We start from the raw sequence: 23,165 nt of genomic DNA on the forward strand, positions 1-23,165 counted from the left end.
ATAGGTACAGTGTGAATATAAACTTCAGTACCCTACAGGGATATTGAAGGGTCAAATGGAAATTGAATTAATAATTGAAAATATAATTTTATCATTATCAGAAATATATTTTTATTACAGTACACAGTAGAGGGAAACGGGTATGCAAAAGTAATACACTTGTTTAATTACAAAATTACATATTTGTCTAACTTAATCTAACTGTTGACTCCCAACAACAACTATAATAATAATTATTATTATTATACAAATACAAATAGTAGTGTGGTGGTTTTAGGAAACAATGGATTATATATAGGACACAATGTATCAATCTATGTGTGTGTGTGTGTGTGTGTATGTGGTTTACATAATATGCTACTGTGTAGCATTGGCTTCATATCATTTGCATCTGTCCATACACCAGAGTCGCGTTTAAAAGGGTTTTAGCGACACCTTGTGTTTAAACAGGAAACTGCGCTCTTTGTTTGGAAGGGAGCAGGGAGGGCGTGGACAAACTGCTTACAGTTGCAGAAACCGTAGAAGTTGAGATCCACAAATGGCAGCGCAGGAGGAATTCTTCGGGGGTAAATCATGTTATTTCAAGTGCTGTTTACAATGTCTGGTGTGTGTGTGTGTGTGTTGTGGTCGTGTTGCGCTGCAGCGACTCGCGAACAATGACTTGTGCAAAAGTACAGTCCACATCATGTCGAGTTTGCCCAAACAAACCACCACGTTTGTATATCTTTGTATTTTTTTTAATATACACCGAGGCTACTGTATTACAGTGCGATTACAGCTGTTTGTTTCATTGAATATTAACGTTTATGGTGCACACAGGCATACCCAAGACCCCATACTCACCCAATGCTGGGCCTGGAGATGTCCTGCGCTTCAAACACTACAATGCAGAGGAGGTAGGTGTGGGACACACGCACACGCGCGCACACACACACTTATTGCATGATATAGATAACTTTTTCAGAAGTGTGTTTAGACTCTTCTAACTTAATGTAATATTGTTGAGCGTAGATGATGTAGCTTGTGATATATGTGATGATGGATTCGACATATATTTATGTTTATTAAAAACACATTTGTTGTTTTAATATATTTGTATTAATGTACTTTTTCTATAAACTTTATTTAATTGTTCATTGTTTGTGGATGTTTTACATGCTTTTCTTTTTTTTTATGAACCACATGTGGTTTCCACTTTTTTCAAACATTTTGACCTGATGCATATCCAAGTAAGATCGAAACTTGATCAGTGATAGGATATTTACCTGCACGGAGTTGTGTGTGTGTGTGTGTGTGTGTGTGTGTGTGTGTGTGTGTGTGTGTGTGTGTGTGTGTGTGTGTGTGTGTGTGTGTGTGTGTGTGTGTGTGCACGCCATGTTTGAAGGTCTAAGATCGGTGCTTGTCTGTGCAGGTGCTGATGGGGAGGAAGATGGAGGACTGGCTGAGGTTCTCCGTCTGCTACTGGCACACCTTCTGTGGCACTGGTACTGTAACAACTGACCTAACACTCATTTTGTCATCAGTCCTCAAACAGTCTGTGGGAATAGGCTCTTGTAAACACACATCGCTGTCATTCTATTGTCTTTTTAGATTTGTATACAGAAATACATTTTTAATTGAGCCCAACAGATATTATCTTCTTTCTTTGAATTGTCATCTTCTTTTATTAGGAGCTGATCCTTTTGGGTCTCCGACCCTCCACCAGCCCTGGAATAAAGGAACTCCGATGGACTCAGCCAAGAAGCGACTCCGGGCCGCTTTTGAGTTTTTCACCAAGCTTGGCGTGAACTCAATTTTACCATGAAAGTCACAGTTACACACAGTTGATTACTGTATATGTTATGATGTGTGTTTCCTCTGTGACTGCTGTTTCTTCTTTTTTTTTTTTTTTTTTTACAGGTTAAATACTACACATTTCATGACAGGTAGTTGACCATTTCATTGTTTTTGATAGGTTTGTTTTTTTCTTCATATTTATTATCTGGGCTTACATAATCAAACTACCTGTACTTTACATGTTTGTGAATATTGGTTTAAATGGATTATTAGAATATCTATCTAGTGCCAGTAAGACTTGGTACAGTGGTGTTGTGCCGTAAAACCCTCCTTTGGCAACTTCCTCTGTGCGAATCGCCATAATTAATGAATTAAATAGTATTTAAAAGCAGTGAAATGTAATATCCGTCCTCTGTTTACTACAGGGATATGGCTCCTGAAGGCTCTACCCTGGAGGAGTCCAACAGGAACCTGGAGGAAATAACAGACCTGGCTCTCCAGCTGCAGAGCCAGACTGGAATCAAGGTGCTGTGGGCCACCTGCAACCTCTTTGTCCACCAAAGGTCAGAGTTTTATTCAGACCCCCCCCCCCCCCCCCCCCCCCCCAAAAAAATAATCCTGAGGTTTAGCAAGGAAAGAGGTTCTTTCTCAGTAAACTTAATGATGTATACACATGTTATCCATGTGACAGGTACATGAATGGTGCAGCCACCAACCCAGACTGTCACATTCTGGCCTACGCTGGCGCTCAGCTTAAGAAGGGGCTCGATATCGCCAAGAAGCTGGGTGCAGAAAATTTCGGTACGAGTGACTTGATGTGTCTAAACTCAGTCAGTAAGTGTGCACATGAATACAGGATTAATTCCAAATCAGAGTTTTGGTCAGCATGCGGCCCACTTTAAATTTCACGTCTGTATATTTGTCACCAGAGTACAAAGAGAAGATTGGGTTGAAGTGTCAGTTTCTCATCGAGCCCAAGCCTAAGGAGCCCTGCAAACACCAGTATGACTATGGTAAGGTTTGTCCAAACAAACATGCTTTGTACTCCAACAGTCCTCATGATGCGTTCTATATGTCACTCTCTTCTTTAGATGCTATGAGTGTCATCGGATTCCTTCAGCATTACGGTCTGAAGAGTCACTTCAAGTTGAACATTGAGCCCAACCACACCACTCTGGCAGGACACTCCTACGAACATGACATTGTCATGGCGTCTGCGGGAGACATTATGAATAATATCTAATATCTACTGTTGCAAAATGTTTGGCACATCCACAGCATCTTTAAAGCGATGACAGTTTGACTTTCTGTATGTTCCTGGTGGACAGGTTTGGGATGCTGGGTTCAGTTGACTCCAACACTGGCTCTCCTGACCTGGGCTGGGACATGGACCAGTTCCCCATGGACATCAGGAACACCACCGTGGTCATGAAGGTGAACTCATTTCAGTGATTTGTAGCAGAGTTTATTGCCGATGATGTTTGTGCAGGTGACATTGTCCATAAACAGTGTAAGATAAGGATACAAATAGCTGACATTGTTCAAACACTTAGCAAAGGTTTAAAGGATTATTCATTAGTAACGATTGATATTTTGGCCACAGGGGGCAGAGGAACAAATTATATTAGCAACACGGGCCTTATTCATTAATATCTTCCAAAGTTAAAAAAAATAAAAAATCGTCCTCAAGAAAGGTCCGAAGAAAAGATTCACGATTTGTTCTTAAACAGCAGCATTGTTTGTGCCTGTGTTGTAATAATGATGAATCCCAATGTCCTCGTAAATTGAAGGTGTGTGGCAGTTAATCCTAATTAGCGTAGGTACACGCCCTGCCAATCCCCATAAAAGGGCATGAGACTGCAGGGCCGTGTGCACACGAAGACATTGAAACGTGTATGTTCGTGTAATGTATACTTTAAAAGACCATGATGCTTTGTAAAATACAGCGTAAACCTTTCTAGCGCTTGTCTTTGTCAAATTAAGCGGATGAATATTATAACTTTTTTTCTCATGCAGGTAACCACCTAATTGACATTGGTATACTTATTATATGTATATAAAGTAATGAAACCCCCAAATAAGAAACATTTAGCTGAAAACAGCTGCCTTCTGTGGCAGCGAACAAGGCTAATGAGGACAATCCTGGCTGGAAAACCCCCAAAATAGAAATAGATAATATAGAAAATATTGATTAGTGCATTTTTAATGTTCATATAAATGTTTATTGCACGGTCTGTAGTACAGTTCAGAACAGTGATTCAGGAACCTAGTTATTATTTAGTGTCTAATCTTCTCCAGGTCATCGTTGAACAAGGTGGTCTGCAGCCAGGAGGCCTGAACTTTGATGCTAAGGTGCGCAGGGAGTCCACAGACCTGGAGGACCTGTTCATCGCTCACATCGGAGCCATGGACACCTTTGCCAGAGGACTCAGAAATGCTGTTCGCATTATTAAGGACGGGCTCATCGCTGGTATGGTGAAGGTATGTCTGCAGCTAAAGGAAAACCACTGTTTAATGGACTTATATTTACAGGTACAGTAATGTTATCTATGTGTGATTCACACAGGAGCGCTACTCAAGTTTCAGTCATGGCCTTGGACAGAGAGTGGAGGACGGTTCTGCCTCCTTGGAGGAAATGGAGGTAAGACTATTAGAGACTTGTAGCTACCGATACAGAAATATGAGTGAGATGATGGTCTCAGATATATAATATATTTTGTTTTCTCAGGCCTTCATCAAGCAGAACGGTGAGCCGAATGTAACGTCAGGCAAGCAAGAAAAATATGAATCCATCTTTAATCACTACATATAATAAAAGCATCACTCTCTTCTGTCTGCATATGACATGATAACATTTGGCCGAATCAGAATCAGAACCGTTTATTGCAGAGGTATGTTGCACATACAAGGAATTTGACATGGCGGGTGGTGCATAACATTAAACAATCAACACAGTGCAAAAAATATAAAAATGTACTGTAAAATATAGTGCACAAACAAACGGATAACAGAACTATAAACAAGTGTAATGTAAGTGTAAAAAGTGTCAAGTGTATTTAAATAAAGAAACATAGCAGGGATGTGCAGGGGAGTGCAGGGGAGTGTACCGGTAGGAAATTGTCCTGGGGATGACAGAGTGAGTGGGGGTCACTTAGGGTGTCAAACAGAAAGTTAGAATACTTTAATAACCCCACTGGGATTAAGAATTGCTGTTGTTTCACTAACTTAAAAAAGTCAATTACTAAACACTGAAGGTAGAGAGCTGAAATGTTAAAATATTCTTGACAGACTGACAGACTTATTCAATGTAACATTTTTGGAATCTGTGTATCAGTATGTATTCGTAGTGCTCTTGACATATCTTCCTGGCATTTGATACTGGGAGGCTGTATTTGTATTAGCTTATGACTACTGATATTCACTGTGTAGTCAACCACATTTTCACATAGCAGTTGATGAGAATCATGAAATACTGAAGTATCAAGAAGTTTTCCTTGTAACTATTGAATAGATAAAACATGATAAATATCCAGACATCTTGTTTATCAGCATTTCTATTTTAAATTGCATAGTGTCTGAAATCTGACAATGTGTATCTATATCTTTTGCTGTAAAAAATGGATAAAAAAATAATAAAACATAAAACTAAGACAGTTCCTGAATACATTGAGATGTCAATACTAAGTGTTGACAGGCTGAGGCTAAACTGAATTGCTATTTGGATGAAGAGGCTGCTGAAGGAGAATGAATGAGTTGAAAAAGTAGGAAAGGGAATTTGATGGGTTCAAATTATGAATTCTCAATCAGCTGTGTTTAATATTTTCAAAAAGTATAAATGGGCTTAAAAAGTTGTACAAAACTTCTAATGTATGAGAGATGCGGGAGATTTTGATGTTTGAATGGAGTATGAACCAGTAGATTTGAGTTTAAAATGAAAAAAAAGCAGCTGAAGCAGCACTGTGTGAGTAGTTTGAGAAGTGGGAAAGTGATGATGGATGCAAAATATAGAGTAAACTATGAAAGTTCAAATGGGAGTTTTAGAGCAAAGACTTAAATGAGCTGAAGTATACAAATAAGGAATTGATGTTTCCTGAAATTGTCTTTGTTGGAATTAGGATAAAATCAGTTAAGGTCTAACTAAGCCTGTGACAAGAGTTGAACTGTAAACACTTTTACTTTTGAAAAACTAGGTCTAATCTTATTTTCCTGATCATAAACAGTGACTGTTAGGGTTGTTTATTTTGAGAAACATGCCTCATCCTGAGCTTCCTGTTATGATATAGCTACTGTGGGGCTTTTATTTTTGAAAAAATAGGTTGATTCCTAGTTTCCTGTTAACATACAGTGAGAGTTGGGGGCTTTTATTAGTTGGGGGCTTCCTTTGAGGAAAGTTGCTCTATAGAGCTTTTATTTCAAAAGAAAAACAGCCTCGTCCTGAGGTCGGTTACTTTGTGGGACTTTTATTTTTAAAAACGTTTTCCATCCCTAGTTTCCTAGGCTTTTATTTTGAAAAGCCTGGCTCATCCTCACTTTCCTGTTATGATAAATTGTGTGTCAATATCCTAATAAGATATCTAATAAAAGACCACAGACGAATGCTTTCTATCGGCCACCATCCATTCGACCGTCACCAAAACGTTCTGTCCGGCCCCCGGACTGTATCAAAGAAGTGGAGGTAGTCATCGTGACGTCACCCATTGGTTTGTCGACAGCGGTTTTGAAGCCTTGAGTTCAGCATTTTGGCCATCACCATCTTGGATTTTGGCGACCACATTTGGACTGCTGAGGAGTGAAGCCGTGGTAGAGATGCCATATACTTTAATCACAAGGTAGCCCCGCCCTAAATTATACCCTGCTTTATGGTCTATTTTACTCTAAATGGGACAATTGTTTACTCAATAAACACCATGCTGTATTGAAGAAGACTTGAAACTAGAGATTGAGACCATAAACTCATGTTTACAATGTTTACTGAGGTAATAAATCAAGAGAGAAGTAGTCATTTTCTCATAGACTTCTATACAACCAGACTTCTCTTTGCAACCAGAGGAGTCGCCCCCTGAAGAACGAATGCTAGTTTGAAGCACTTCAGAATTTGCTTCACTTTTCAGAACTGGAGGTTGCTGCCTGGTCAGGCTGAGCGCCACCAAAGAGTACCTGTGCAGGTCCATCCCTTTATTTGTTGCGCCGTCTGCTGTAATGCTCCGTCGCAGCTCCGACACTGCATGTGTCTTACCCAAACCCCCAGGGAGAGCGCCAGGCTTTGAGGAAAATTTGACATAGTGGGCAAACTGTGGCACAACAATTCCTGGGTCCATCACATGATTCCATGAGGCCTTTTTCCCATAGACTTACATTGGGAAAGAGCCGTCAGTAACTTGTGGATAATTTGTTTTGTTCTAAAGTCATAGTAGAGTATGGAAAAAAAAAAAAAAAGTAATAAAATAGTCACATTATAGGATATCGAAACAAGTCGAAAAGTATGCTGAAAACAATTCATTAAAAAGTCATAGTATGTCGAAAGGCATAATTAAGTATATCGGAAGAAAAAAAAAATTCATACCGTCGAAAAACTATAATATAGTTTGTCAAAATAAAGTCATAGTATGTCGTAAAAAATCATGAAAAAGTCTGTATGTCAAAAAAGTAATAGGGGTCAGTTTATGTAAAAAAGTCATATAGTATTTAAAAAAAGTTATGTTAGTATGTTGATACAAGTTTAAAAATAGTATACATTTATTTACTTTTTATGACTTTTTTCCCCACTTACTATACTATGACTTTTTTTTAAATACTAAGCTATGACTTTCATTTTTTTTATTTTTTAGGGGCATATCCCACTATTCTGACTTTTTTATGATGTTTCGATGGCATACTGTACAATTACATTTTGATGCAATTTTTGTATTAAATACAATAGTAATAGTTTTATGACCTCAACAAGAAATTGCCTCATATATTTTATTGAGGCAAATAATTGGCCTTTTTCGCAGCAGAAATTGAAAGATATAGCAGAGAAAGCACGGCTGTCATTTTCAACCTAAATAATGGCTGCCTTCCATTTGGGTATGTCAGTTTGAGGACACTACTATTGGCCATGCTAGCTCAATGTCATGCAGTAGATTCCTGGAACACTTCAGTAGAACAGTGGCATAATTCATTTGATGAGTTCTGCTGTGAAACAGATCCAGAGAATAAGGAGAGCAGTCTTCTTTATTGAACCAAGCTCCATGTTGTCCTCGTTGACCAGAGGCCATCAGCCTTTTCCCTCTCAAGAGTCCATCAGAACACATTCATACACTGATGTCATGCAACCGAGTACATTCTTATTGGCATCCAGTTGCCAAAGGGTATCTGTATAACTCTGCACAGACAGTAAACATCATTCACTCTCCTCACACTAATGTACACCTCAACACATCCCATCAGCTCTGTGGAAAACTAGTCACATAATAAATATAATAGTTATGTTTATAAATGCATACAAATAAAAATATGCACCTAAAGTTTATAAAAGGGTTCACGGAGAAGGAAGCCGGTGGTTTGTTTTCACTTCCTTTTTTCAGTCATGTCGGCTGTCAAATATTTGGTCGAAATTTCACAGTAAACATCTTCTACACGAACATGAAACAGACTGTTTTCATCAACAATGAACAATGTGATGCGTACATACACGGTATTTCCATTATAGTCAGACTTTGTGCCCACAGCCAAACAGTTGCACCCATGTGAAATCATACACCATGCTGTGTCAGCTTGGTGACACTGTGCAGACAGTGAACACACTGTCTTTTCATACGGACATTATTCAGCACATGCTTGTCTCACGGCAGTGCCCAGTCAGTGGAACCGCAGCCTTTTCTCTTCCACAAACAGTTTCTCTTCCTCCTCAGAGAGCTGGTTTCCTTTCACACTGTAAGAAAGCAATCAGACATTCATGCTTTCAAAAGGGAGAATACATGGAAATGGCTCTGTTGACACTGTTGAAGGGTTTGTCACCCTAATTAATTCTACAACAGTGAGAGACTCATTTTCAATTAACAGAAACAGCAAAACATAAAGCATGCGAGCTTCCGGATGCATCACTATAATCACAATAGTACATTAAATACAACTAATTATGTTTAGCAATTCCAACTTTCAGGATCCATTAATTTGAATTTAGTCTACAGTTTAACGTGAAGGGCTAACTGCAAAAACCCGGAGACGTTTTGTCACATATAATAGCAGAAGGCTACTTCAGTACCCTACTTTTACCAGTAGTAAAATCATTTTTTATATTATATATGATTTTTGATAAAAAAATCATTTATAAAAGAAGAAAGCTTATTCTATTATCCTTGGCAATAACAAGTTTTTTTTGGGCCATTTGGCAACATGATCAGTCATCTGGAGTTGTGTTTGTGTCCATGCGAGTCCAATATTCTCTCACTTTCAGCTCTTTTTTGTGTCTGTACTAACTACTGATGGAAATATCTGTCCCTCTAACTGTTACATGCTCCACTGTGTTCACCAGCTCGTCTCTCACTGTGTCTGTCTGCTGTTTGCTGCCGGGCAGGTCGTGTTTTAGAGCTTTTTCTCTCAAAAGAGCTGCCTGCTGCAGCCCAAAACAACGCTTTGAAAGCCGTGAGAGCGAGCCCAAACAGTAAAGTTGCTGATCGGACAGCTCAACAGCGAGCTGAAACTCTGCTCTGTAAAGTCAAGGGGAGCTGCAGATTCAGTTGATAATTCTCCGTAGGTTCATCGAGCGACACCTTTCCCATTGTCTCCTGACACATTGTCATTATACAAATATTGATTAAAGCCAGACAATCCCTATAATAACATCCAATAAAAATAAAGATCCATTCCCCTCTGCCCCTCCTACCAGCTATCCAATATTAAATAATGATACTATTGGTTTGCAATTGACAGTGAGACGTCATTGTGTTATGACCTCCCACACGATCCTGTTTCAAGAAAATAGACCCCATCCCCCACAAATGAAAAGTTAAATATAAGCAATAAGAAAACCTGGAATCAAGTTTTTTTAAATGGGTTGTTGCTGATATGCCTGAAATAAGGTCCGTGGTTGCCACAGAGCTTATTTTCTTATCTTTTGTCGAGAGAACCAGTGAGATGCTAACTGCCGGGGTTAGCCTACAAATATACACCTCCTCTGCAGCACTCCATTGCTGCCAGCTCACTGACTTCGCGTCTCTTCTCTACCTGTACGACTGTTAATCATTCATGTGGTTGTTGTTACACAGTCTCACTTTAACTGTGATAAAACCGTGATAAAGTCTGAGTCTTCTTTTCTTGCATCACTTTGATAATTGGATGAAAGGAAATGTTACCACAGATGCCTGAGAGTCACTGTGAAATGATTCTTGATCCTCACCATATCTCTTTGAGTGCTGTGTTGTTGGTAAAGCCTGCAGCGAGGTTTTTGATCCCATCCACAGTGAACTGATTGTTGATTAACCTGCAGACAAATATACAAAGCATGTGACTTTCTGATGATCAGTGTCTGACCGTGGTATTCAACAGGGGTCTCCTTTATAACCGCTGCGTACGCACAAAACGGGGCCTAAGAGAGGCGATCGCCACTTCCCACACAAACGTTGTGATCTATAAAAACAAACTTGACTGGATGCTCAAAGGCCCTCCCCTGGCCAAGCGTGTTCCCCAATACTGGTCTGCTGAGTCTGTCATGGTCAGATCGTTCTGTCACGTCCGAGGGGCAGATCTGAGACTCAAGCGCAGACACAGACACTGGAGACGAGATGAAGTCGAAAAATAAGGTTTTTACTTAAAAAGTCAAAACGTCAAACGCTGGAGCACGGCGCAAACACGAGGGAGACACAATGCAGGGACAGACAGGAGAACGAACAAGGACGATCTGACAACCAGAACAGGGAAAGCAGGGGAGTATATATGTGTGGGGTGATGAGAAGATTGAAGGCAGCTGGGTGGACTGGGCAGGTGAGTAGGATGAATGCAATCAAGGGAAACACACACACACACACACACACAGGAACACAGGGGGCAAAGCCTAAACCGTGACAGTTTTATAAATGAGACCCCTGGTCTTCACATCATGTGAGTAAATACAGAGCGTGTGTGTTTTCTTTACCAGAGGTGGCTTAAACCTGTGTTCGCTTGGACCAACTCAGCCAAGAGTGGAGCTGCATCGTCAGTCAACTCATTCTGCACCAACCTACAACAGCATAGACACGCACTTCAATACAGAGAGTAGTTCTGTTAGAACTTCAGATATTCACTTCGCTCAAACTGGGCGACCTGCCTACCAGAATATCCTGAGGACGCTGTTCTCTTTCAGCGCTTCTGCCAGGCACCTCCCACCTTTAGACGTGATGCCATTGGCTGAGAGACTAGAACATAGAAATTACTCAATTTAATCAATGATTTTCAATCAGCAGGTTTTTATTGTCTTTGTCGGTAGCTGCCTTCTCACCTGAGGTTGGTAAGTCTCGGGTGGTGCCTCAGAGCTTCCGCAAATGCCTCTGCTCCCTCATCGCCAATGCTGTTCCCCCACATTCTGCAAGCAAAGATATGAAAACAGTCATCGGGCTGCGTCACAAAGCATACAAACACAAAGGACCAGCAGTATCCTCCAAGAGAAGATGTATTAGACATGTTTTCATGCTTTTAAGGTGCAGTGTATACAAATTAGAGGGATCAATTGGCAGAATATATTATTAACTAAAGTATGTTTTCTTTGGTGTATAATCAGTTGGAAATAAGAATTGTTGTGTTTTCTTCACTTTAATATGAGCCCTTTTTATAACAACAAAAGGAGCAGGTCCTCTTCACAGAGCCGGCCGCCATGTTTCTACAGTAGCCCAGAACGGACAAACTAAACTCTGGCTCTAGATAATAGGGCCATTTGCACTTTCATGTTTTTGCTTTGGCCACTGTAGTTCTCCAACCTACACGCTTGGCACACAGGAGAAGTTTCAGTTGGTTGCAATCCGCAATCTCGCCGCTGGATGCCGCCAAATCCTACACGCTGCACCTTTAATTTCACATTTATATTATGCGCACAGACCTCCATCAAGATTAAACAAGTCAAACAACTCCTCTGTGCTGTAATTTACCGTGCTTTATTCACCAATGGATTGTGGATAAGGCTGTTAACCTGTCAGGTTAGCCGAAAAAATGCTTGGAAAATTGCACAACTTGCGAAAGCTTGACAGACGTATTCTAATGCTTTGCAAAATTTGGGTTCAATCGTGAAAATTTAAACAATGATGTTTTTTTAGATAACACGCTGAACATATTTTGTGTCACTTGATATATCATTTCTTTCATGAGCACAGCTGGATGAGAATATGCTGCTTTAAGTGATCTAAACCAGCCAAGAGGTTTTACAGCAGTGAAGTCTTACCCCACATCAAATATAGAAGTGCTCTTCTGTATGGCGCTGGCCAAATGCCTCCCACCAACACTAGTGATCTGGTTTTTCCCAATCCTAAGGAAAAAGCAATGTCATCAATTTACGAAACATAAGACACATTCATTTTACAAATATCATTATTATAGTATTTAAACTTTATATTGATACAGGTTAGAAACATACTTGACAACTCGCAGCTTTGGGCATTCCTCAATTATCTGAGCAACGAGCTTGGCTCCAACATCTGTGATGTAATTGTTGTAAAGCCTGAGGACAAAAAAACGGATTAAAGGTTGAAGATTCTGTTTCACTTTCAGAATAACAGAGCAGAATTGTACTTTATGGAGCACTAACACTTGTTTGTACAACCAAAAATACAATTATATACCAAAGGACCAAACCAGTACCCATTTACCCACTGGTCCCTTTTCTCCCAATTTAAAGGGTCAATTTTTTCACTTGAGTTAAATATCTGAACATTTTTTCCCCACTGGCACACAGTTATCTTGGAACAAATGCCATGTTCACTCACCCCAAGACCTCCACCACTTTGTGCTTACACAGCTCCTCTGCAAGAACCTCGATGCTGCTGTCAGACAGGTGGTTGACACACAATCTGAAGACAAGCAGTTGGATTAGTGTTTACATTATAATATCAGCCTGAACATCCATCAATGGAGATTTGACGGTAGTTATAGTGTGTGTATGTTTTTTTTTACCTCACTACTGTCATCTTGCAGAAGGAGGGCCTCAGCTGCTTCACCCCATAGTCACTGATGTTGTTGTTGTCCATGTCAAGGCCCAGGAGCCTCCGACGGTGCTGCAGTACAAAGTTCAGGGCGGTGCAGTCCCCTGAGAACACATTGCAGTAACCCAGCTTGATGAAGCCGGCTGTGATGCCTTTCGCTGTCATCTGAGCGATGTCTTTGCTGCCTGTCTCAAAGATGCACCTCAGCATCCACAGGAAGTTGGGCAAAACGTGAACTTTCCTGCCCTCCCCGCTGTTGTAGTGGGGTAAGCCAGTGAGGTGGGACTTTACACTGGTGGAGAGGTAGGATTTCAGCAAGGCCCGTTTTTTCTTCAGTAACACAGGACACACCAGGTGCTCCATCAGGCCGGCGTGAGCCTTGGACAGCAGTCCACACAAGAAGAGATTAGTGAACTGGAGGTGTTCATTCGTTTCAAATGGCGTCTTTTCGGTGGACTTTGAGGAGCCACAGATGCAGAGGTCAAACGGCAGACAGGACGGCTCTCTTTTCCTGCTGCACTCTGCAAAGAACTTGAGGATGGAGTCGGCAGCAGCCTGCTCATCGAACACCAGAGCAAACGCCGCCAGGAAAGACTGGAGGATGACATGGAGGACTTCAAATGTAGCGGGGCTCCCACTGGCATCATACTCACTGACGGGTCTGAGAAAGCCCAGGGTCAGGTCCTCCTCTGCCAGGCCACACTCAGTGATCTCCTCCTGGCTGTAAATGAAGCTACCGCTCTCCATACCCTGAAGGGCCAGTTTGGCAAATGCTGTGAGAGGCCTGAGCCCCGCTTTGAATGTCTCTGAGACGCACCGAGTGCTTTTCTTCAGGAGAGACGGCGCAGGTGAGCCCAAGCGGCTGAGGAACACCTCAGACAGCAGGAGGAAGATGTCCGTGAGTGTGATGCAGGTTTCAGGCAGATAAAAGCTGTCGTGCATGGTGTGCAGGTGCCTGAAGCTCTTCAGTACAATCCAGCAGAACAGCGGGGTGGAGCAGAGGCCACAGAGGTGGGGGCTGGCTTCCAGCTGAACAGACACCAGATCTCGGTGCTCCTGCTCCTTGAAGTGAAGATCAATGTAGGTCTTGAGATGAGCCGGGGAGAACCCCCGCAGAGTCAGCTTCTTTCTGATCACCCTGCTCTGGATCTCGGTCCCTGTCCGGGCCGTCAGCACCTTCTGGGAGCCCTTGAGTAGTTTCCCACAAAGCAAGCTGATGAGCAGCTGGACGGGGTGTGCCTTGACTTCTGGTGACACCACTTCAGGAGCATTAATCAGGTCATTGATCTGGATCTCATCATAGCCATCAAATGTAAAAAGAACCTTCTCCGGGAAGTGCAGGATGTAGTCAAACACCTCATTATCTGGATCGTGATCTGGGTAGCAGTTGTATTTGAACAAAAGGTCTCTGAGGGAGATCTGATCTGTGTCCTTGAAGATGCTGAACATCCTGCAGCGGAACTTAAAGAAGAAGATGGCGTCCGTCTGCAGGTCCTTCTTGGACCAGAGGTTCTGGAGCTTCTGCAGGAGGATGGATTTTCCCACACCGGCATCCCCCATCACATAGATGGTTTCACCTTGGGGATTGAAGACCGCATGGTCTCCTAGGAGCTGGTCCAGACTCTCCAAGAAGCCCAAACTTTCATTGCAGTCGTTCAGCAGTTCCATCTGTGTGTCAGTGTATAGGTCCTCCAGGCGGGTCTCCTCTCGCTGGCCGTATGACATGATGAAGCAGGTGTCCCGGCTCATCTCATGCCTCAACTTCTCACAATACCTGCTGACTTAGAGGAGGAAGACAGTGAATTAGAGCAATACAGAAGTTTTCAGTGGTGTCAGAAGGTCTGGTGATTCAGAATATTGTTACGAAGGACCCAGGGGTGGGACCAAGGGATTGTTTTGCAAATCACAAGTAAGACTCAATTCTTTGCCCTCAAGTCCCAAGTCAAGACTGACAAGTCGCAAATCTAGACAAACAAGTCCCCAAGTCAAGACAAGTAAGTCCCAAATCAAGACAGACAATTCCTAAGTCAAGTCCCAAGCCACAACAGGTAAGTCCCAAATCAAGATAGGCAATTCCCCAAGTCCCAAGTCCCAAGTCAAGACAAGCAAGTCCCAGGAACACCGACAAATAAGAGCAGACTGGGCTTTTTCGGAGGCGGACTTAAAGAGACAGGCGATAAAACTGTGAGTGTTCCAGACAGAGGGCAAATACAGATATGTTCAGACAGACAGTATGAGAACAATAAAGGGTTAGAAAACACCAAAAGCATGTAAACATGCTAAAAACCCAAAATAAAAGTATGAGCCTGGATATGAGCATGATATGTCTCCTTTAAGTTGAGAGAAGTGCTTTTAACATGCTTTGACTTGAGCTGTTGTTTCACAATTCATCACCATTCATGTTAAAATGAGCTAAATGTATCTGATAAAATAAGTAAAAAAGACTACAGATCTTCCCAGACATTTGATGACACTTCATACTCTGAGGTGCGTAATGTTTCCATTGTTACCTCACAATGTAATCGGGCCACATGCCCATTAAATTAGCTCCAACGTCAATTTCAACAATACAATGGTAGTTACACATCAAAGAATCAGTAATCCGAATTTCATTCATCACACAATGTTTTGCATAACGACTGTTTTATTCTTAACATTTGGAATACATTCTTCCATTTAAGCATTTAGAATGTCAAATTTATTCTTGCAATTTGGTATTTTTCACTCATTGATGTAAATGGAGCGGACAGAAAGACAGAAACACCTCTATGTATGATGCAATACAATACAACACAACAATACAACTGTTCATACCCTGCTAACATCTAGACAGTCGACATACGGTACAGACGTACAGAACAGCATCAGTGACTGTATTACTTACTGGGGTCGGTGTTAACCACCGTCATCGCCGTTACATCACTGCTCGGGGTGTAGTCGATCTCTCTCAACCACGGCTGGAAGTCTATGTATGCGTCACATACTTTATAGATGATGTAAATCAAGTACTCACAGGCCTCCTCCCCTTTGCACTGGACTAGCTCCAAGATTTTGCGCACCTAGAAAATGATCACATCAAAGAACGTCTCTGTTGGTTAACATTTCAAAAATGTCCAACTTTATTTTCTATTTTTAACCAGAACATGTTTTCGAGAGAGCTAAGAATATATTTAATTTGTTTTTTTAAATGAATAACAATGAAACACATTTTTAAACAGATGTCCTGCCTGATCTGTCTTGGTGGCAGATTGCTGTACGATCTCAACATCTTCTTCACAGACGAAGCCGCAGGCCAGCAGGTTGTCCAGGATGCATTGAAGACTCCTCAGCCGGGACACCAGCAGCTCCCTGTGGTAGGTGAGGATGTTAAGGCACGACGCCTTGGCTTCTTCCATCTCACCCGTATTTACTGCCGAACGGTCACCTGTGTGGGATTACAGACGACAAGACAGGTCAACTGTATCGTGAGCCATCTGAGCACCTTCCCTAACTCTCTTTAAATCCAATTTTAGGCATCCACAAATGACAGTAAGAGCAGCCTCAGCGCTCTTCATAGATACAGTGTTTACACTGATATCACAGGTGTTATAATTGTACTCACAATGAGAATTGCAGAAATTGGTTACTGCGTTTTGATGAGTCCAGATGATATTTTTAGGCGACTGAATAAGAATCCTCATGAGACATGTGATGCATGAATAGTCTATAAAACACTCATTAGTACTGGCTAAAGCGTTCTAACCACAGCAGATACCCAAACAGTTGTTTACTGGTTTATCACTTTGACAAATCAATGCTATAAACATCTTACATTGATCTAGTCGTCGAGTAAAGACCATCATTTGTACACTAACCTCCCTCTTTTGTGCCCCAGCTGTTTCCTTAATCTTTCTTTGATGGTTCCTATGGCCTCAGTGAAGACGAACCGGGTAGCAGCTATCATTAATTAACGAACCACTCCTTTGTAACAATTAATTAACTAGCTGTTGAGGCTCACACGTTCCTCTCTGTCTCTCTCTCTGAGTTTAGAAAGTCGGTTGAAGGAACATAATGTGGATGACAACAGACGAACACAAAGTTACAAATATTGAAACAACTGCTGCATGTTGCGTCACGAGCGCTAGCTAACGTTACATTAACTGTGTTCCGACTATTGTGGTTTATTTAGCCCGGATAAAAGAAACCCCGCAGAGGAAACATAACGCTACCTACCGACCATTGAGTGCGACCATGGTGATGCGGAAACACCAACACGCTACTTTAAAATAACAATAAAAAGCCGAGTGTTAAAAGGAAGTAACTCTTGTTGATATCACAAGTGACCACGGGGTGACTCTGTGTACTCTACCCGGTAATAACAGTCCGCAGACCTTCTCTGTTTTAGGAAGCGAAAGTATTCAACGCCTCATTTCGTAACTTGCTAAAGCTGCATTCACGTCCTCACGGAAATGAGGAAATTAAAATCACAATAGGCTTTTTTCACCTTTCTTGAACAATAACATTATAAAAAATATAAATAATCTTTTTTTATTTTGACAGAACTATGTGGTGCTTTCACAGGTGCTTTTATAGACATTGAAAAAAATGCCCTAAAAATACTTTAAAAGGAGCTTTATTATTTTAGCTGATAGTATGCTCTATGAGCGCATATTCCTATATACATTTGTGATTTAATAAAATGACCTCTTAGTCACTGACACGCAGAAAACCTGGAGCCAGTCAATATTATTCCAACATGAGATTATTAGTTTCTAGTTCTCTGCAAATGTCTGCTGTGTCCTTCATGATGCACCAGACTGAATGTCACTCTCATGTACACGGAAATCCTCTCACATTTAGAATGTACCATTTGCATGTGTGATTATCATTTAAAAAAATTCTCACCTCACTTTATTTTATTTTATTTATTTTTTTATTTTTAAAGGTAGTTCAATCTCAGTTTATGTTGGTTTGTAGGCCTATGGGGACAAAAAGGTGTCACTTGTGCAGGTTTGCATTACGTGTCATTTAAATCAGATGGAAATTGCAGAAGCGCTAAAAAATGGGGAAATGAAAAGAAAATGAAAAGAAAAATTCTACTGAATTATTTTCATCTCATCTCATGGACCCATGAAATCCAAAATCCTGGCCAGGATTTTCCTGGATGAGATGAAAGTGAGCTGCGGTGTAAGGGAAATATACACCACAATATTCTGCCCATCATTGCGAAACAAGGACATTTAGACAAAAGACACAACATAAAGAACGAAATTCAATGTTTGATTGTTTTTCATATGATCTATATTAAATTCACCTTCCGACTGTATCTCCATGATTCCTATGTGGTTTCCACGCGTAAAAAAGGCTCGTGGCTGTTTTTACGCACGAGAGTATCACCGAAACACAGCCCATTCACTTTAAATGAGGAGCAGCTTTGGCAGACAGAGAAAGATTTAGGTGGAGGAACAGAGAGTAGACTATCTTCTACTATGATTCTACTCGTCCTATATATCATTTACCTACACTCTTGTGCCCCGCCTTGATTTAACCTACCTCTTGTCATTACTGTGTGACTGCTTAGCAAGCAGTCATTTAAAGTTCTCAATAGTCACATAATTGTCTCCAGAGAACGCACTTTTCTTGTTTTGATTCGGTGAAGCCGCCTGGACTCATGTTTATCCCAAGTATCGGAGTTTGTTTGTGTTTTTCTATTTTGGCAACAAGTTCTACCAGTGAGCGTCCACTAGGTGGCAGTACTGGACAGACATTTATCGTGTATTACTATTGACAGGCTCATGTGGAGGAATGTGAAGCTGCTATGTGCAGTAAGAATGTAACTAAGCTGTGAGTTTATGGTCTCAATCTCTATTTTTCAAGTCTTCTTCAATACAGCATGATGTTCATTTAGTAAATGATGGTCCATTTAGAGTCAACCAGACCATAAAACAGGGTATGCTTTAGGGCGGGCTTACTGTGATTGACAGGTCGCTGCCACAGTGTTGTCCCTACTGGGAGTTGTCTGTGTTTTCATCTTACAACTTTAATCCTTTCACAGTGCGTTTACAGTTCGTGAAAGTTATTTGTAACATTTTGGCTGCCTGAAAACCTCTTACTCAGCGTTCGGTTGTTCTTAGCTCATCCCTCCTACTTCTGGTTGCAAAAAACCAAGATGGCGACAACCAAAATGCACACACGTGCCAACCAACTTGTTCACATTTGAGCCAGCTTTGTGATTAAATGATGTTAGCCACCTTCCATCACAGACTTTCAAATCTTATATAAAAAATTTAGCTGATTCCTATGTCTATTAACTAGAAGCAACATATTTCAAATATGTCCGTACACACAGCTTTATAATACATTTGGTCACTTTTTTACTTTCGATACTATAAAACTATGAAAGACATGTTTATCATCACCCACAAAGTTAGTGCCCTTCAGATGATTTAACATAGTAGATGAAGGCAAGTCAAGAAAGCCAACATGTTGTTTTTGTGTGCCAACCAACCCGGGACTCCCCTCCTATTTACATGTGCGGCTCACAACTGGAAGACAGAGTTAAGAAGCAGCTGGACTAACTTCAATACGCAACACACTTCATTTAGTAAAAACACTTGTTTATTGTGATGACATTTACATAAATCATAAATAGGTCTCACAGGTGGTAAATATTTTAGAACACATTAATACATCATCACTGACATTATTGCTTTCGTGCACAGAACAAAAAGTCAACACACACACACACACACACAAACACACACAAACACACACAAACACAAACACACATAAACACAATCAACAGTCAAACACGAACAGGAAATATCTTGAATTCAACATATACACACTGTATACATGCGCACGCACATGCACACACATGCACAGACACGCACACACAAAAAACATTACATTATCATTTCATTAAAAAAATAAAGACGATTCCTTCTTAATCACTGAACATAATCTGTTCATAGTGTAAAGAGTAGACAGAGTGGATCAATGTCGTATTGCTAGGCAACTGAAAATGTTTAACAATCCGGCCTTGGCACTGAGGTGATGGTTTTGTCTGACGGATTCTGTTAATGGCTTCGTAGTGCAATTAAAGATCATTCAAACACTTTAAAACATAATTTTTACACATATGGAATATTGTTTGCTTGAGAAGAATATAAATGTGTATTACCAAAACAAAACAAAAAACTCAAAAACTGTTCTTGGTACTGCTGGACGATGACAATTAATACAAAATATGTAAGAGTATACAGGGCAATCAGTCATGCATTATTATTTGATCTTGTGGTCCTGCCTTGTACTAGGGCCCGACATCAAAATCTAGTTTTAAGACTCATCATTTTACATTGTGCTACAATGATGCATTTTTGAAAATAAAGCTGTTTTTAATCAAATTGCCCCTAAAAACTGGTGTCCTTTAATATTCCAGCATAGGATTAGTGTGGGTTTCTTGGTCTCTGGGTAAAAAAATCCAGCTGTTCTAGAAAACTCCGCTAACAGGTCGACCCGGCCGTACTGCTGGAGAGAAAACCTTTCTGCTAAAGACGATTTAAAGTAAACAGAGGGCAGATGAAGATTAATGGCCACTCTGTTATTTACACATTATGACAAAAAATACTGGTACAGATTCAATTTGAGCCCTTTATATATTTACTCACATAGGTCAATGTTGTTCAGTTTGATGTCATTCCATTGAATCTGAGTGCCGACCATGAAACAGTAGCACAGAGCAGAATAATTGCTTTACTTGCCTGCTACTAAACAAAATAAAGTGGACAGTGCTACAGCTAGTAGCTCAGCCTCAGTGGTGTTCAATGCTGTGTCTTAATAGATGGACGAGATGAATGAGATGAAACCAGATGCCCAGTGAAAGGGCCACAACGGAGCAGCTGCACACGGCAGCGAGAGCAGACAGCGAGAGCATGAAGAGCTGGTGTAGGTCAGTGTAACAGAGGTGATAGCACCTCTTCTTTGTACCACATACATCCACCACGGTTGGAAAAAAGGAATCAGCAACATCAGTGTTGACAGGGGGCCAGCGGATGTCAGATCTCGCTCTCGTAGGTGTGCATGTAGGTCTTGAGCGAGAGGATTTCGGCGTAGCTCCGGGTCGTTCTGCGGTACAGGTCCAAGCCCGTCAGGATCTCCACATCTCTGACTCGAGCCGTGTGCATCTTCATCAGGTCCTCCACCCAGCGAGACTCCTCCTCTGAGCTCTGCGGGGAGGCAGCGAGGAGCACAGAAACGTTAGCCACCTCCTTCCCCTCTACGGACCCTGAAACCCTCTGTCGCTCACAACCCCCAAGTGATTTGGCTTTGAGGGAACATAGTTTGTATTGTCATGAGAGTGAGATGAGAAAACTTATGCCGCTCTCATGTTTGTGAGTACAGAGCTGGAGTCAGGGATTGGTTAGCCTAGCTTAGTATAAAAACTATGGACTGCAGTCGGTGTGACGTCACCCATTGGTTCGTGGACTGCGGTTTTAAATCCTTGAGTTCAGCATTTTGGCTATCGCCATCTTGGATTTTGGCTGTGGCCATCTTGTTTTTTTGCAATCAAGTGAATGGAAGTGACCATAATTGGACGGCGGAGGAGTGATACAGCGTTTACTGAGGTAATAAATCAAGTGAGAAGTAGGTTCATTTTCTCATAGACTTCTATACAATCAGACTTCTTTTTGCAACCAGAGAAGTCGCCCCTTGATGGCCATTAAAAATAATGCAAGTTTAAGGCACTTCAGCAATGGCTGTAGTGCCCTGGGGAAACAGCTAGCCTGTCTATGTCTGAAAGCTAACTTAATAACATGTCTGTCTGTTTGGTCTCCACACAAACAAAAAAAAACTAAAAACGTTTTGGCGTAAATTAGGCTGCATTCACACCAAATCAGGCGTTGAGGCAGTTAGCGCAGGGCTGTGCGGCGTTGTGTCACTTAATGGTGTATTTAAAGCCAAATGTGGCTTTAATGTTGGGTTTCACAACACTGGATCGTTGCTTATGTGATTGGCCACAATCACAGGTTGTCGGGTTGCATTTCTCCAAAAGTTGCTAACGCATCCAACACATTTAGGAAAATGGGATATATTATGTTAAAAATCAATAAAGATATGCTATACAAAATAAAGTTTATTCTGTTTCAACTAAAGATTGAGATAAATAATAGCTGTTTCCCCCTGTTTCCATTCTATACGGAGCTAGACTAGACAGCGAGGCGACGCACAGACCGCTATTTATCTTTTAATTAGAATCTTAAAACGTATCCCCTTAATGTTTCTCAGTGGTATCGAAAATGGCATCAAATATCAATATTTTTAAAGGTATTGTTTTGAAGATAGAAATGTCAGTATTTTGGTAAGACTAATGCCGATTAATACATAGGCTGGGAAATTTAAAGTGTCATACTATGGACTCAGCAGCATTTCAATCATCATATTTCAGTCGTCATGTTATTCCCCATCTTCACTGTCACAGCCATACAGACCTAACAACAGTTAGGACAGGGTCTATGCCATCCTTACTTAGGATTCCTAACTTTGGGAATCCCTAAGTAGGGACAAATCTGTAATCGCTAAATTCCCATCCTCAGATAAGATGGATAGATTTTTTCATAAATGTATTAGGAAACTTCTTTCTGTATACCAAAAATCCTCAATGTCATCCTCAACTGAGATGAGATAGGATTTCAGACTTTTTGTAATGAAGCCCCAGGTCTCTATCAAGTGTATGTATACGAGTGTTATTAAAATGTAGTGATGCGTTTTAAGACGCGATGTTCCTTACGTTGCAGGTCTCGTCGTTGCTGGCTCTGTGCGGCAGGATGAAGGCAGCGCTGCTGAGCGGGCCGCTACACGAGTCTGCAGCCTGCGTGAAGTCTAAGCAGCTGGTCAGGACCACGAAGAAATGCGTGGGGACGGGTATCACCCCATTTACGTACCTGCAGGAACAAGAGACTTGAGCTCAACATTTCCCCTTAGCCAGGAATCATTTTTTTCTTCCTATTTTTTCCATAAACAATGCTCAGCATAAATTTAACCTTCGTGTGTATTGAAGCTGAATTAGAAGGGGGGTAAATAGAATGCTCTTACTCTTTTATCTTCTCAGCGGAGTCCCTGACACCATCGTAGTCATAGTCAAATATGGGTCCAATGAGCACATTCACTCCATTTCTCTCAGTGGCATATTTCTTCACCAGCGCTCTCTGGAAGTAACTCCATATCCCTGAGAGAGGAAGGTGGAAGAGAGGGGAAAGAACA

The 23,165-nt window shown here is 41.1% G+C and overlaps 3 protein-coding genes across 7 annotated transcripts in view; 1 reads left to right on the forward strand and 2 right to left on the reverse strand.

Moving 5' to 3' along the window:
• Nucleotides 1–514: 514 nt before the first annotated feature.
• On the forward strand, nucleotides 515–5,430 carry LOC142955083 (uncharacterized). Its single transcript, XM_076096441.1, has 13 exons — nucleotides 515–566; nucleotides 820–896; nucleotides 1,412–1,484; nucleotides 1,671–1,783; nucleotides 1,900–1,925; nucleotides 2,202–2,339; nucleotides 2,468–2,610; nucleotides 2,706–2,789; nucleotides 2,868–2,994; nucleotides 3,105–3,210; nucleotides 4,075–4,257; nucleotides 4,343–4,417; nucleotides 4,505–5,430. The coding sequence occupies exons 1-13, from the start codon at nucleotides 539–541 to the stop codon at nucleotides 4,586–4,588; spliced, it is 1,257 nt and encodes a 418-aa protein (XP_075952556.1). The 5' UTR covers nucleotides 515–538; the 3' UTR covers nucleotides 4,589–5,430.
• On the reverse strand, nucleotides 4,641–17,293 carry nod1 (nucleotide-binding oligomerization domain containing 1). 5 transcript variants are annotated; one of them, XM_076096438.1, is made up of 12 exons: nucleotides 16,778–17,292; nucleotides 16,151–16,347; nucleotides 15,808–15,982; nucleotides 12,895–14,704; nucleotides 12,708–12,791; nucleotides 12,359–12,442; nucleotides 12,167–12,250; nucleotides 11,234–11,317; nucleotides 11,067–11,150; nucleotides 10,892–10,975; nucleotides 10,157–10,240; nucleotides 4,641–8,689 (listed from the first exon to the last, which is right to left on the reverse strand). In XM_076096438.1, the coding sequence occupies exons 2-12, from the start codon at nucleotides 16,316–16,318 to the stop codon at nucleotides 8,617–8,619; spliced, it is 2,814 nt and encodes a 937-aa protein (XP_075952553.1). In that variant the 5' UTR covers nucleotides 16,319–16,347; nucleotides 16,778–17,292; the 3' UTR covers nucleotides 4,641–8,616. The 5 variants fall into 5 exon arrangements, with proteins under 5 accessions (XP_075952553.1, XP_075952550.1, XP_075952552.1 ...); XM_076096435.1 differs by having other exon boundaries at nucleotides 16,525–17,292; XM_076096437.1 differs by having other exon boundaries at nucleotides 17,136–17,289.
• A 2,209-nt stretch (nucleotides 17,294–19,502) lies between these two features.
• enpp2 (ectonucleotide pyrophosphatase/phosphodiesterase 2) overlaps nucleotides 19,503–23,165 on the reverse strand; it is a 36,921-nt gene continuing 33,258 nt past the window's right edge. Inside the window, exons 24-26 of the mRNA XM_076096479.1 lie at nucleotides 22,998–23,130; nucleotides 22,693–22,846; nucleotides 19,503–21,130 (exon numbers count right to left, since the gene is read on the reverse strand). Of these exons, the coding sequence (XP_075952594.1) occupies nucleotides 20,960–21,130; nucleotides 22,693–22,846; nucleotides 22,998–23,130 (458 nt within the window). The 3' untranslated portion in view covers nucleotides 19,503–20,959. The remainder of the gene's footprint in view (nucleotides 21,131–22,692; nucleotides 22,847–22,997; nucleotides 23,131–23,165) is intronic.

This window comes from Anarhichas minor, unplaced genomic scaffold (assembly GCF_050575085.1).
Source record: "Anarhichas minor isolate MPS153535 unplaced genomic scaffold, ASM5057508v1 ptg000022l, whole genome shotgun sequence".
NCBI lineage: Eukaryota > Metazoa > Chordata > Actinopteri > Perciformes > Anarhichadidae > Anarhichas > Anarhichas minor.

What these genes read in the sequence shown, in the direction of transcription:
- LOC142955083 (XM_076096441.1), top strand. Translation starts at nt 539, where the DNA reads ATGGCAGCGCAGGAGGAATTCTTCGGGG. An exon ending in ACACCACCGTGGTCATGAAG is followed by an intron (nt 3,211 to 4,074) that starts GTGAACTCATTT and finishes AATCTTCTCCAG; the next exon opens with GTCATCGTTGAACAAGGTGG. An exon ending in TCATCGCTGGTATGGTGAAG is followed by an intron (nt 4,258 to 4,342) that starts GTATGTCTGCAG and finishes TGATTCACACAG; the next exon opens with GAGCGCTACTCAAGTTTCAG.
- nod1 (XM_076096435.1), bottom strand. Translation starts at nt 16,603, where the DNA reads ATGAGGATTCTTATTCAGTCGCCTAAAAATATCATCTGGACTCATCAA. An exon ending in GGTGGTTAACACCGACCCCA is followed by an intron (nt 14,705 to 15,807) that starts GTAAGTAATACA and finishes TCCTCCTCTAAG; the next exon opens with TCAGCAGGTATTGTGAGAAG. An exon ending in ACAGGTTTAAGCCACCTCTG is followed by an intron (nt 10,241 to 10,891) that starts GTAAAGAAAACA and finishes ATTTGTCTGCAG; the next exon opens with GTTAATCAACAATCAGTTCA.